Source organism: Panthera onca, chromosome A2 (assembly GCF_046562875.1).
Source record: "Panthera onca isolate mPanOnc1 chromosome A2, mPanOnc1 haplotype 2, whole genome shotgun sequence".
NCBI classification, from domain to species: domain Eukaryota; kingdom Metazoa; phylum Chordata; class Mammalia; order Carnivora; family Felidae; genus Panthera; species Panthera onca.
In genome coordinates, this window is record NC_138340.1 from 21,209,428 (window position 1) to 21,224,898 (window position 15,471).

At 42.0% G+C, this 15,471-nt stretch overlaps 1 protein-coding gene across 45 annotated transcripts in view; it reads right to left on the reverse strand.

Annotated features, from left to right (window-relative positions):
• Window positions 1-308: 308 nt before the first annotated feature.
• The window catches only part of PBRM1 (polybromo 1), a 117,471-nt gene continuing 102,308 nt past the window's right edge, over window positions 309-15,471 (reverse strand). For 19 of the 45 annotated variants that reach the window (XM_078442979.2, XM_078442977.2, XM_078442974.2 and 16 more), the window contains 6 exons: window positions 15,071-15,272; window positions 11,529-11,693; window positions 8,001-8,156; window positions 4,873-4,943; window positions 4,546-4,762; window positions 309-3,136 (listed from right to left, as the gene is read on the reverse strand). In XM_078442979.2, coding sequence (XP_078299105.1) covers window positions 2,964-3,136; window positions 4,546-4,762; window positions 4,873-4,943; window positions 8,001-8,156; window positions 11,529-11,693; window positions 15,071-15,272 — 984 coding nt within the window. In that variant the 3' untranslated portion in view covers window positions 309-2,963. The remainder of the gene's footprint in view (window positions 3,137-4,545; window positions 4,763-4,872; window positions 4,944-8,000; window positions 8,157-11,528; window positions 11,694-15,070; window positions 15,273-15,471) is intronic. The other 26 variants (XM_078443006.2, XM_078443009.2, XM_078443005.2 and 23 more) reach the window with 3 other exon arrangements.

Consider the following 15,471-nt stretch of genomic DNA (forward strand, 5'->3'; position numbering starts at 1 on the left):
TTTAAACTTCGACCTGTATTTCCACCCATGGTGAGGACATGTCAGGAATTCCTTGACTGCCTGCCTGAGACGCTTGGCGTGGGGCATGTCAAGCTGCAGTGTGACTACATTCAGCTTGTGTTAATGCAGCCTAAGCCCTGAACCAGGGTCTGGTCACTGACTTGTGCCTCCACCTGAGGAGCTTTGTTCCCTTAAATTGGCAGCTGTGTCCCTGTCAGCATAAAATCTAGACTTGCAGCAATTAAATCTGCTTGACACTTACATCTGACACAAGCTTTAACAGAACAACCAAACCTGGTTAATCCAAATCACTTTGCAAACTCCATTTTTATTTGGATTAAAAAGCTTTAAATGAACAAACATATGATACATACATGTTATAAGACTAGTTCCCACTTAAACCTCCTTTGATACAGAAATTAGAATAAACCAAGTTTTAATTAGGTCTGAAAATGTTCAAGCTCAAAAGTCAACAACACCAGTTTGAGATTTCACACAGGGAAGCATCCCCTTTCAGTGCTTCCTCATAGGAAGAGAAGGGGGGGTTCAAAACAAGGCAATTCAGTGCCTTTTAAATCAGTTGGCTGACCTACTATTTTAAACCAATAGGTTTTTCCCCCATATAAACAAAACTCTTTTCCATATGAACTTACATTTTGAAAACATTTAGGCCATTATACTTTCTAAGCCATATCACTAGTTCCTAAAATTCATTGGGGAAAAAAAAAAAAAAAAAAAAGATGTATATAGTTTACTTGTACTTTTTTAAGTCAGGACTTTTTTTTTTTTTTTTTTTTTTTTGGCTTATCTTTTTTGGAAGATGGTTGACCTCAAATCTTATATCCTAAATATTAACTGATATTCTCCAAGTTAATATACAGAAAGACATGATTCTAAAATAAATACATAGATTTTCTTTTTTAAACTTAATTAGGGCCTGCCTACCGGCCCCCTGGCCCGGCTCTGCACTGCCTTCGGGAAGCCCCTGGCTGGATCTATGGTTTCTACAGCACCTCTGGACACTGGGAAGGAGCCGGGAGGAGGAGTGCCCTGGCTTCTAATGCCCCACCCTAGCCCACAGTGAAGAGTTTGTAGAGGCTTCCCAAAGAAGTCTCATCCAGACCTTAAAAGGGGAAATAAAATGGGTGAATGAAATAAATAAATAACTTAACCAAAATTAGATTTCAGGTTCTTTGGTGTAATTCAAGAATGTCTAGAAATAAAATAATCTGATTGTATTATACAGTCCATGATGATTCAATGGCCCAAATAACTAGGAACTGAAGATTTCTTTATCTGATTCAGTTTAACAATAAGGTACTGACATACTACTGCAATACATTTTTTAAAAGTCAGAATTATTTAAAATACTTGATGCAAACTGAGATCCAGTGGTTGACTATACGCAATTAAGTTACAAGGGCCTCCTGTATTTAAAGCACCTAGATACAAGAGGCTTTTCTTCCATTCTACACTCTTTTTGTCCTCATGATTTAGTAAGAATGGCAATTAAATATCCAGGTATTGATTTATACCAGATTAAAAGAAGAAAGTATCCTGTGAGGGTCACTCTCTCCATTTACAAACAGTAAGGGAAGCTCCACCAACATGGCAACCATCTTGTTACAAAAAAGCAGGTTTCAAAACCGTGGAGTTTTCTACCTGTCTGAGCATCATACACTACCTGAAAATATTTCTTCTAGGGTCACCTAGGAGAGACAGGGTCAAGCCCAAGTGTCTGGGATCCATAATGGTCTTTTTTAGTATTTTCTTAAATTATAATTATTTTCTCCTGAAATTCAAAAGCACAAGCTAAATTTAAAAAAACATTCTAGAAAGCCTTAAATTTCTGGTTGAGATTTGCAATGTTGAAAGTCAGAAGGAAAAAAATGCCACATCTGATGAGGAAATAAAGGTACGAAAACATATTTGCATATGTAGACAATCTACTCTTTTACAATTATGCTTCTGACACAGCTCATATACACTCCCTTCCCTATACTGGGTTAGGTGTTAGGTTTGAAAAATAAATCACCTCCATGCACACCTCAATGCTTTCTTCAAGGTAAACTTCAATTTTTTCAATGTAAGAGATTTAAAATTTTAAATCTAAGAAGTATAGGATTAAATTGTGAATTCATTATAAATAGATCAAAAGTACCCTTAAACTTACCTGCCAAGACTAAATACAATTCAGGGTTGTGCACATGTTCTGCAAAAATAACTGACACCATATATGACCAACAGCACAAGAAACAGTGCTCTGCCCCGCAGGTGTCTGGGCAATGTACCAGCTGCAGAAGGATGCACAGCACTGACTTCAGATTTCTGGAGCAAGCCTCTGAGTCCATAGAGCAAATGTGCCATGTCTGCCAAACACCTAGAACCTAAAAACCACCCTTCACTTCTGCTAAAGTGACTTGAGATACTGAGGCACATGAAGCAGACATCAGTGCACTCCCCTCTGTAAGATGTAAACTAGGACCAACTTCACATTTCATTGTCAAATTAAACTAATCTGTAAACTCTCATGGGTGCGTGTGTGTGCATGTGTGTGTACGTATTTTTTTTTCATTTTGTTTGTTCTTTTTTAAAAAACAAAACCAAAAACCAAAATCAAAAACCCCAAGCCAAGACAAAAACCTTTGATGGTTTCAGTTCCATGGCAACAAGTAAAAAGATAAAACTCCAAGTCTACATATACAACCAATTATGAAACTGGTTTTAAACGAAGGAAACATATGCAAAAAAATCTCTGTGTATTTGATAAAATCAACTTAATATAACAAAAACAAATTGAAATAGCTTATTAAAAGTGTCCTTATATAAAAATGGCCTTGTGATGTACAGTAAAATGCAATAAAAATCATCCTTTGTTCCTCCCCCCCCGCCCCCAGTAACTAAAATGGCTACTGTTCCACAAAACTCTTTATGCTTCTATAAAAGAAACGTAATTGACGTGATTAAAGATTTTCTAGATTGTATGCTTGGCGAATGTTGAGGGTATCTCGGAGCATCAAATCCCGAAGGCGCCAGAGGGCATCTGCCATGGTGGTATGGGCCCCTTTACTTTTCAGCCAGTGAGAGGGCAGGCGGCTCTCCTGTTCTTTTGACAAATGGACATCGCGTCTTCGAGCTGAAAATTAAAATACACACGGAGAAATATAAGTAGGAATAAGGAGAAATATAAGTAGGTAACAATTCCCCCTCAGCCCTAAGGCCTGACAGATTTACTAAAGCATATAACATTTAATATTTTTTAAAGATTTTTTTAAAGTTTAAAGTTTATTTATTTTGAGGTGCACGCATGCTCCAGTGGGGGAGGCTCAGAGAGAAAGAATCCCAGGCCGGCTCCGTATTGTCAGCGCAGAGCCCAGCGCAGGGCTTGAACCCACGAACTAACTGTGAGACTGTGGCCTGGATGGAAACCAGGAGTTGGATGCTTAACCAGCTGCGTCACCCAGGTACCCCTAACACTTATTATTTATTAAATATTATGAATTTTAACCCTGCAGTGTATTTCCAAGCAAATGCCTATTATTTTATTAGGCATCTTGGTTTTTAGAAAACCACGTGCTTAGGTATGAGACTACCTAGCTAAGGATGTCTTATTTTATGCTATGTATTTTAGAAATTATCTAATTTATAATAATGACTTCACAAAAGAGCTGCACAATATAACATAATTCTCTAAAAGGGAACACATGAGTTGCACAAACACCTAAAAGATCTGATCACTACTATTTTGTTGTAGGCAGTCCTGATAATCAATTTCTTTAGTGTTAACAAAAATTCCTAAAAAGGTAAATGTGAGGAAAGGGAAACCATACTTCTGAAAGAAATCAAATTAGGTTTAGAAATGAAGAATGAGTGGGAACTTCCACATTTCTTCCCAGAAGCCAGGCACGTTATTTTAGTGGGTACTGAAAACACAGGAAGTCCTCTGAGCTAAATGAAGACTCAACAGGTTATCTGAAACATGTTTTCCAATATTCTTTTCTTTTTTAAAATTGAACTTAATTTTTAATTTACCCAAGTGCATCTGTGCTGATGCTCAAATGCCTGAAAAACTGTTGAAAAAATTCAGAATATACTTTTATTTTTTATTTATTTATTTTTTTAACGTTTATTTATTTTTGAGACAGAGAGAGACAGAACATGAACGGGGAAGGGTCAGAGAGAGGGAGACACAGAATCTGAAACAGGCTCCAGGCTGAGCTGTCAGCACAAAGCCCGACGCGGGGCTCGAACTCACAGACCGTGAGATCATGACCTGAGCCGAAGTGGGCCGCTCAACCGACTGAGCCACCCAGGCGCCCCCAGAATATACTTAAAAAGACAGCAGTGATGCTTATGACAAAACAAAGTCTAGAAATTGAGCAAAAAAACCCCACCATCTTCGGTGTGTCATGTTCAAGATAAAATTTATTTTACTTATATACGAAAAGTAGATCTCTACCCCATGACATAACACGCCAATCACAGTGAGAGGACTTTGATGATGCACGGCTTTCACAAAGGCTTGTTGAGAAGGACTCTCCTTACCTGCCAGGGTTTGGTCCCACTTGCTAATGCTGTTGGACTCAGCACTGAGTCCTTCAATGTATTTCAGGTAGGCCTCTGAGTGGAGAAGCCGTTGTGTCTTCGGTGGGGGAGCCACAAACATGGGTGTTGTTGGCTGCTGTATGACAGGGGGGCCGGCTGGATGTGGGCCAGGATACGGAGGTGGCGCCTGCTGCCCTGGAGGCCCCAAAACTCCCACCTGAAAGAGCACAGGGCACATGGTGAGGGAAAAAATACTTGGCACATGCTCTGAGAAAGAGGATAACCTGAATTCTGTCAAGTCCTAGAAAATCCAGCTGGGAGGCTCACCTGCTGTCCGTATGGACTTCCGCCTGGCGCTGGAGTCCCTACCATAGGGGCCACTCCTTGGTTCATCACACCTATAATTCAGAACGCAATGGCACAGTTAGAGGTTCTGAGTTGAGATGGCTACTGAAAAACTACTGTCTGATAAGAAATGATGCCATTTATAATGCAAACCTATGGATCTCTGCCCTTGAATCTTTGTGGATAAGAACCCTAAGCACCCAGAACAGGATGCAGCATTCAAATAGAAAGTTCACATTCTTTGGTTTTCTAGCTATTTTAAGTACAAAGGTAGTACAACTTGTCAGATGTACATTAATTATTCATGGCTTAGAAATGATTTGAACCCTGCATAAAATTCTAGTATTTCCCTAGGTAAACTATAGTCAGAATACACCTCTATTTTCAAGGTATTGTTCTTCTGACAACACATTTTCCTGAAACTGGAGCCCATGTTTCATTTTGGCAGTGATGGTGCCGCAGTCAGGCTCAGCAGCAGGCGGTGTGCTAGGACAGCAGGGACACAGGGGAGAGGCTGTGCAAGTGCATGGTTAAATGAGCTCTGTGGTGGCTGGAGGCACATCCTTGCGGTCCACTCACAGGCCCCCAGCACCCCTGGTTCTAACTGGAGTCACTAATACTGGCAGACAGGTCACTTCCATCTGGTAGAGCAGTACTTGGAAAAGGATCATCTGGAAGTAAATCAGCCTCGTTGCTATCACTTCAAATGCAAAAATGACAAAGGGAAAGAGAAAAGATTTCGTGGTCTTACTACATTTGCACTCTGTTATGTTTATAAACTTTGTACTCTTTCTACATTTGTACTCTGTAAGTTTATAAACTTCCCAGTGATGATGCCTCACAAGCAACTTCTGTCCCACAGGTACTAGCTGATAAAGGTGAGATGTCCTAACTTTAGTGTCTGGGGCTGTTTTCATCTCAGGACTGTCCATTTATTATTCTCATAAAACACTGAAATAAGGAAGGGTTCCAGTTTGTTAAAAACTAACAAACTACAGTCAAACAAACCCCTGTTTAAACTTTTAAACAAGTCCTGCTGGCTGCAAAGAAGGGTCTAAAGGAGCTCACTTCACATACTAGATTTTCTAGATTCAAAATGTTGCTATTTTGGCCAGGCAGCACCAGTACACTATTCTAAGGTTCTGAATTGCTAAATGCCACTTCAGGAAGTATTAGACATTTGTTAAAGAGAACGTAGTAGTACAAATAAGCTTTCTGTTTACAAAGTGGGGATTTTTATATTCCAGATCACCACAGCAGAATCCTGATGATTATTTGTGACTGGGTTAAGAGGCTGTGGTGGGTAAGCTGCTGCTCCAACATACTAACCCCTGTGCACTGCCCCCCTCCGGGACACTCACCCTCCTCAGATCCCACAACATGGGGGGCCTCCCTGAGCTGCCTTTCTCCTTTTCTGCAGGGGAGCACAGACAACTCAGCAATCCCCTCTGCTTCCTGTTTTAAAATGCCATGCAAAGGGGCAGCCAGTGAGAGCATGGGCTGAGTCAGCAGAGGAGCTCCCAGAGTCCTCCTCTCCTCCAAGCCTAAGCAGGTGTGTGCTGCATGTGTGTGGGCACTAAGAGTTCTTCCCTGTCTCCCCGACTAAAAGTTAAGTGTGTGCCTCCTTCAAACGCACTTTAAACACCCGAAGAAGTGGGGAAAGGGACACAGATGTGCTCAACACCCACCAAAAGGTATCTGCTACTTAGAGGGTACTGGCCTCAGACGTGGCTCCCACTGAGTACCAAATGCACCCAGAAGTCAACTCCAACCTGGTCTGAGTCAGTCAGATAGGGTACCCTAAGTCAAGGTGAGAAGGTACAGAATTAAGGCCAATTCTACTTGCCACAGGGGCACACCCATCTTATGACTGACTTTTGCTGCAAGAGTAACTCCCACACAGGCCACTACTTCTAAAATGAAGTACCCACTGCCATAAACATTTCCTCTTCGGGTATATCTGAATCAAACACTTGTGTGGAGTTATGGCCATTCTCTAAGCAATACTCATAAGAGTGTGGCCGGAGGCTCTAGGCCAAGCCACCAGGTTCACTCACCCTGCCCACTGCTGGGTGTACCTCTGAAGCACTTCTGGAACTCTGTATAACCCAACACTGCTGGAGGCAAGTCTAACATTTCTACATTTTGTCCTCTGGGCCAGGCCTTTAGCTGGTATTTTGGATAATGGCCCCAGTGCTCTTCTAAGTTATCTTCAGGTCACATTCCCTCCAACTAGATTACGGCTGAAGGTCAGTTTTTTTGCATTTGATGGCAATCAATATGGGAACCTGAGATCTTCCTTTCACAATAAAGTAATATTTCAACTTACTATTTACAAAGTAAATCTGTAGCTAGTTCTGAACTCCATTTATATGCTTCTACATGAAATAAATTCTGAGCTTCTGCTGACAGATAAACCAGTGTCCACAGTTAGTATGGGAGGGCTATGCTGCTCTTTAAGGTCTTATGTCATACTTCTTAGGGGACTCATATACAGAAAGCGTGTTCATTGCAAATTCGTTCCCTCCCTCCTTTTTGTTCCTAGAATGACTGGCTGAAGGATTTATTCACCGTGATCAGTGACTCTGCAATCCCCTTAGAAGGGCTATTTGAGAAGCAGGAGATGGAGCAGGGATTCCATACAGAAGACCTTGTGAGAGAAGAACTGAATCAGAGGAAGAAGTGCCCTCAGGACCCAAAGTGCTTTCCTATGTGACTCAGAACTAGCCATTTGGGATATCGTTCACTGATCATCCATGTATCATTCACTGATAAAGAGGGCATGACCTTCCTAGGCTGTATTCGGTTTTCTGAGCACACGTCAAATTGTTTGAGTGGTATGAGAGTATGCCTTCTGCCCCCTGGTCTGCTGAGTCTGGTCTCTGCCATGTGTCCTCTGCTGCTGCTAGGGAGCCAGGTGCCCAAGGGCACAGGTGCTGAGCCGCCTGCTCAAATACACGGGACAGGCCCTGCTGCTGACATCCCTGGGATTCTCAGTGAGGAAAGGCCTGGCCACAGTGGGCAGCAGGTACCTCCGGGAACAACTGGCTGAGGGAGGAAAAAAGAATATGAAGATGAGATTAATGAGTGAAGGAGGATGAAGTTCTTACCCGGTGGTGGGATGCCCGGGAGGCCGGGCACACCTGGCGGAAGATGGTGGGGTGGAGGCCCCCCAGGGTGAAGTGGCTGCATGCTGCCCATGCTAACAAGGCCATCAACTGGGCCCTGCAAAGGTGGAAGGCCTGGCGGATAGCCACCCATCATGCCTTGAAGGACACAACAAATTTCAGACATGCATCATTAACATGCAACATGAGCGAAGTAATAACAAATCCCCCCCATGCACTACCAATGAATAAAGCGCCCTTAGTACTGTGTGAGATAACAGCAATTAGTGCAATTATTTTGTTGCAATAATGAACAAAATAAAAAGTTACAAATATGAAATCCAACACTTGTGGATGAATTAGTACTTAGTAGATTATTATTTGTAGTTATCTTCCCTGGGATAAATATGTTGCGTGTTTTTAATTAAATAATAATAAAGAGGAGTTCCAGTAACAGCCTTCCCAAGGTCATGTTATTGCAAGCTGTTCAAACAGAGTGACCAGTTCTGCAACTGCGGTTCTAATTCAACAGACTAAACCCCATCACCCCACTCTGCCCACACTCTTACGCCTATCATGGGTACACATGAGGGGACACTGGAATGGAGGGAAATGAGGCGCACAGCCCTGATCACAAAGCATGGTTCTCCAGCTTGGGGTGCGTGGGGGTGGAGGGGGGGAGTGGGCAAGAGCCTTTCAAGGCTTCCTCTTCCCTTCTGGCCCCACCACTACTTGGTAAAAATGGATCATGTTCAGGCTTGAGCTGGGGAACAGAGAAGAGCCATCACAATGGATGATGTTTCATCTTTAGATCTCTAAACATGTAAAACAAAGGTAAAACCTAAACCCTCCCAAGCCAAGCTAAGCTAATCCCAGGTCACTCGGTAGCAGGCACGCAGACCTCAGAAGGAATGGCTGGAGAATCAGGCTCTGCTGATGTGAGAAAATGCCAATTGTCATTACTGTCTCCAAGTTCACAAATGCCCTCACATAAACCTTCAGTTAACAGGGAACATTTTAAATGAGGTACAGACTTTCTGTGAACAGAGGCCTTTATTCCTTTATTTTCAAAGCGTATCTTCATAACACAAAATATTTTCTGCTGGCTAGGGAAGAGTTTCAGGAAACCAGTATTTTTGGCAAAAGGAGTGAAAGAAAGAAAATAATTTCAAAATGTCAAAAACTCACCTATCAAAAGAACTTTAAAGCCACACGACATTTTTTTTGAGCAAGAAAAACAACTTAACTCTTCTGGGATTTGAAATGATCACAATAAACAAAACATAAGGCTCCCCCCAGAATGCAATCACCTTTCGTCCCAGCTTCCCGCACGAAGGGAAGCTTGAGGGACGGGTGCCAAACCTCATTTTTACAAAACACTCTTTGTAGGAGGACCCTGGGAAACAGTGGAAAACTCCAGATTCTAAGGACTTTACTCTTTGACTTTCCCGTAAGGATTATTGAAAGGTATCTATTGATAAAAGTTTAGTCTTTTGAAGCTATAAAATTACTGAAAATTCTGAGATTGGTTCAGCCTGCTTCATTAGTCATATCTAAGCTGACTGAAAAACTTAAAATCACACACACCAATAAAGTGAATTCTAAATAGTACCTTTATACATGAAATAGGATTATGAGTTTCATGGTTTTTAAAATGAGAGTTCAGAGAGTAAAAACTACTTTTGAACAGATACCATCATCTTAAACAAAACTGCCAAACTGCCTTTTAACCACACCACCAGCTCCAGCTCTTATGGGTAAATAGGTGGGAATTTAAGGACATTAGGAGGCTTTGCTTTCAATTACAAAAGCCCATCTGAACGCAGCCTTCACGGGCTGTGGTTGAAGAAAAGTATTAAGAACTGAAAGCCATGACACTTGTCTTCATTAAACTGTACTTTGGCACTTATTATCCCAGTCACATGTGTTCAAATGAGCTTTAATGCTTGTAAGCAAAGCTGGTCTCAGACAGCAACAAGGCTAAGACTTAGGCCCTAAGCAATCTGTAAACCCAAGAAAAATCACCCTGTCAGCTGCAAAGTTCCCACTGTGGACCAAAGACTGGTGACCGTACAGGATGCTTGCTTGCCCTTCACTCCCATGGCCTGGAATCTGGGCAGCACATGCTTAATAATGTGAAGGGGTCCCCCCCTCCTTGCCCCTCAGAGCGCTATGATGGTATTCCCCAACAGGGAGCTAAAATGCTGCAGCTGCTGTGTTTTAATAGTTTTAGCTGTTTGAATTCATTTTGTTAATGTGTCCCTGGGCTTTTTAGTCAAGGGCACAGTGCTACAGTATCACATATCAAACGCAACAAAACAGGATGTCAACGAGGGAATTCTAACTTTCAAAAGTCCCCATGTTCAAGGCCTGATTTCTAAAACCCTCTGGAATCCCGTTAACCAAAATGGGCCATGGAATAGAGCAGGCGATTATGAGATTTGTTAGATCAACGTCAGTTACACTGAGAGTACTGAAAAGCCATGATTCAGATGTGCTCTGGCGAGTGCAACTGCTGAGTTGAGCGACAGTGCATTTGAGAACTTGCCATCACAAAAGGTAGGAGCGACAATGAAAAAGTTATCCTATGCTACTCTTCCTTCAAAAGCAAATACAAAAAAGCAAAAACAAAAACAGCATCCCAATGAGCCTGCCTTGAACAACACTGTCTTGGACTCCCTGCGAAAAGAAGTCAGACCGCTTGCTTCAGAAGACACTCAGGTGGCTTGTATGGACCTCACCAGGCTTAGGGAGATCACGAAGGAAGGACCCGAGAAGTGATCTACGGGCTTCTCGTTGGAGACACATCAGACAAGGCTATTCAATTCAAGAACAGCCAAATTTGCCATGGCTACCAGAACCAGAGACAACACACACAAGCAAACCACATTCATCATTTTCTTTTCTTTTTTTTAAAAATATGTGACTGGGATACTAACAGAAAATGCAGTTTAATGTAATTAAATAGAAAAGCATTACAGAGTGGGCACAATGAATTGAATAAGGACTTTGTACTCCACTTAGCAGTCATGCACATTAGTGACCAAGAAAGGATTTAGAATTCACTGTCAAAAATCCTTTTAAATGGTCAGTCTTTTAAGGATGGCTGCAGCAGAACAAGGCAAACTGAACCCTGGAATGAGACGGGAAAATCGGTATCACCTAAGAGCTTAGTTTCGTGTTTTCTCTCGGGAGCCCCTCCAGAACAGAATTCAGGGTCTGTTTAGGTTTTCTGCTATAGGGCTCTATATCCAGAGCAGTCTGGGGTGGAGAGTATCGCCAGACCATGCCCACAGCCAGGCTAGAGCTGCTCCCTACTAATTCCCAGGGCTGGGCCCAGGGCCCATTTCTGGGGCAGAGGGGAGGCATTGCCCATATGGGAAAGGCGACAGAAGGACGACATGGACGACTGGAAACTTTGACTCTGCCATGAGAAAAGCCTAGAGATTGTGGCCTACTCCTCATTGGAGAAAAAAAAAAATGAAGGAATTTCTTAAAGTGGAAAAAAATGGTCTTAGCTCCTGTTTTTACCTGCAACAGGTGTCAACTGCTGATTGAGCATCCCCATTGGTGTTGGTGGTGGCACCACCCCCATGAGAGCCCCCACAGGGGTGCCTGCTCGGGGAGAAGCACTCGGCTGCTGTTGCTGTGCTGCTCGCTCTCTCTCCTGCTGCTCAGCAACTTTAGCTGCCCGCTCTGTAAAGGCATTTCAGATTTTCAATTCTGTTTTTAACCCAGGAATTCAAAATACCATCCATTGCATTCAACAGGACTAGTAAAAACACAGGCAACAGTTCTGTCTCAACGGAAGGAACAGTAGATGACTAGTCTCAACACAGGAGGAGTCGGGCCGATTTCACTTGGTAACCTAGCGTCCAGCTTTCCTATCCCATCTTGAGAACTGGTCTGCAAAGATTTCAAGAATGTTAAGACTGCAACACACATTCAGAAAGCACAGGTTTTATTTAAACACGTCACCAGCGTAACCAACGTGGTTAATCTCACAAGGCACCCTGAAGATGAGAAGCGCTACCATTATTCTAGTATTAATAGCATTATAAATTATTTATAATTTCAACATGAAGCAATTCCATGGCCCATTATAATTTTTGGCACAATTGTTACTTACACTATTTTCCTGATTCCTTGCACCCAATTTTACTACGATTTGAGGACTCTTGTCATTAGTGTCATGGGGTTTAGCAGCTGAAGAAAATTAACTCTGTAAGGGAAAAGTAGCTTACTGCCTCCTTCACAAGGTTTTAGGGAAAATTAAACACTACTTTCTACATCCTAATGAAGCAAAGAGGTCATGTTTAATAAACCCCGAGGGGAAAAAATGCATGATACTCCAGGCTACAGTCATCAGAAGCAGGGAATATATATACACATATGAAACAATGGACAATGTACTGACAGAACCAGGTTTCCTGAGGCTGAGCAGTTCAATACTGACCATAGATCATCCTAAATCAGCTAAAGTTCCAAGAAATCACTCTTCTTTCATCCAAAATACAAGAGGAGCATTTGCTTGTGCCAGTTCTGGGTTGTGGAGCACCGCTTGCTGTACCCTTTTCTCCTTCGAGCTGCTCTGTCCTACCCCTCCATAGCCAGTAGCCCCAACAATCACATTCCCAGTCTTTTTGGGAGCTAGCAGGCTGGACCGTTACTAGAAAAGTCTAGAAATGTGCTCCCAAAGCTCTCACAATACAGGGATTATTTTGCTTCACTATTCATAAACGGTAAATCTTCCCCACTCCTCACATGGGCAAGCTGAGGTTGGGAGATAGGTAGTAACTTGTCCAAGGATACAGAGAGAACCAGCAACATGTAGCCCTGACTTATGATAGCACATTCCACTGCCACACATTAACCCTCCAACATGGAATTCAAAAGGCTACTGTTGGCTGATCTAAGGAGTGGAAAATAGCTCAAGATCACATGGCTTTAAAGAGAATCAAGAAGCAACAGCTCCAGTCCTCCATGAGCATAAGAATGTGAAAGTCAAGCAAGTCAGAGCTTCCTTGCTGTGAGAGTTGCCTGTATGGGCCTGTCATCACTCATTAACACTGTCCCAGTTTATAGATCCTCTGTACAATGAACGTGAGGGACAAAGGCCATTGGAACAACCCACTTCCTTGTGCTAGCAGTAAAAAAAAAACAAAAAACAAAACCACTGAATGACCTAGACCCCCACATTAAATTCTAGTATTTTCATTACACAAATGACACAGTAAAATGGGAGAGTAAAAAAATGAAGTTGAAAAAAGAAGAATTCAGGTCTGTGGATCGAATATTGGACTGGCTACCTGTTGGCTCCTTCTGGGAAGAGCCCAACGGGCTGCGTTGGAAAAGACTGTTAAATGAAACTAGCCCAACTCGAAACTTTGGGTTTTGAGTTCAAACCCACACTGGGTTTTGGTCCAAATACCACAAGTTCAGATTTTGTGTCTCAGGCAGACACTGCTGAGTCATACCCAGCTCATTCTCACTTGGTTTTCCCATTTCAGACTCCTATTTGAATTTAGGAGACTTTCCTGGAAGCCCTCCTTTCCCCCTCTCTCCAGCCCTGCTCCAGTGTTTGTACTTTTACATCCAGCACATTTGTCTCTCTTGTTCACGCTCTAAATAACCAGCCACATGTGACTGGCTTCATCTGCCCTAGACTGGGCTTTACATTCACATGAGCTTTGTTTCCAATATTCCTCCAATGGAGTGATATTTGGTCTTAACTGTCAGTAAGGTCTAATACCAAAGAAAAGTTTGAGGTTTTTATGGAATTGACTAGGGTTTCTTAAAGAGTGTTCTGCAAAATATTTGTTCTTTATGATTCTAGAAAGTATTATATGAATACTTGATCAAGTTTCAGAAAATGCCAGGTGACAAAACACAGGTGTTTATGGTAGGTCTTAAAGACTTTACTATGGGAATATGCACTATAAGTTTCCAAGAGTGGAAGTGTTTGGAATGCTTCTCAAACTGGTTTTGCCACAAAGGTTTTTCTGTCTGAGCATCTTGTAGGATTAGAATTCTGCAGAAGATGTTTGGGGAAGCCTGTCAGATAATTTTACAATTATCAATCAATTGATATAAATGAAAAGACTAAAATCTTTTTTTTAGAAAAATTTCTTAGGAAATACCATAAATTTTAATAAAGGAGGCAGGCTTAACAATTAATTTCTTTATTCTTGCTGGAAAATAGCAGATTTAGACCCAGCCAAGAAGAGTAATGGTTGATCACAGTGGTGAACCATAGAGACACAGCTCTAAGCTGGCAAAATGAACAATATATACAATTCCAAATGGAAAAAATATAGCTCCACGGCAAGAGTCCTGCCTAATCTAATGTTCACTACTCATTTCTTTATTAAAGGTATGTCTGACATTTAAAAAAAACAATACCTGCCCCCCCCCCCCCCCAGTATCTCTCAGGTATTCGTCCCTAAAGGCTAATTAAGAACCACCAAATCTTTAAATGATAGCTCATGGCCCCAAATAACTTAATTACAGAGTTAAAAGGAAAATGAAGGCAGGTGAACTTTATCAGGGACTCCAAGTGCCTTAAAAGTAGCTATGACTGCAGACATAGCACAGGCCAAGACTGGCCTAGGAAACCAAGCGCTTTCAGCCAAGCCTCAGCCTGGAGCTTAAATATGTGGCTTATCGAGAGCCATAATAGATCCTGATTTTGAATGTTCCCTTTTGGATGAATTTTAACCAAAATTCGACTTAACATTCTTATATAATCATTCCCCAGCTCAACACACGTATGCTTATAGGACTCAACAAAAGAAGAAAACCATGCAATTTTTAATAGCAAAATATTTGAGAAATTTTTTTAGGGGAAAAAAAAAACCCACCAGGACCAAAGGCCAAGTCAGGGGCAGTGCTTGCTCAGTCAGGACAAGGCTGGCATTTAAACTGTTGGCTGGGAGCCATTTGAGACAGTCCCCAACACACAGTTCATGTGCAAGAGGTAAGAACAAGAGAGTAAAACCTGTCTACGCACGTGCATTCCTGAAAACACCCCCTTGTTTAGAAAGCTGAGATAGTTGCACCTAGTCTCTATTTACCTTCATATTCTGCTTTCTTAGCTGTCTCAAGGTTTCTCCATTCTGTCCCCACCAGTCGGCTGAGCTCCCCAAAAGAGTAGTCTGGATGCTGGGCCTTAATCACAGCTCTCATCTCACTGCTGAACAGGATGTAGCCACTCATGTTGATTTTCCGTTTGGAGCCTTCCTTCTTTGCACTGCCTTTGGCAGACTTTGGGGTAGACTGTAAGACAGAAAGCTCTTATAGTGCATCAGAACACTCCATCTGGTCAACTGCTCAAGGTTTCTGGAAGCCAGGAACATGTGATTCAATAGTTATTATTATTTTGCAGACACGTTTAGTTTATAGCTGGTCATTTTCTTGGTCAAAACAGTTCTTCCTTGCCTCTTACCATTTAAGAAATAAATGAAAGTTTCTCTGA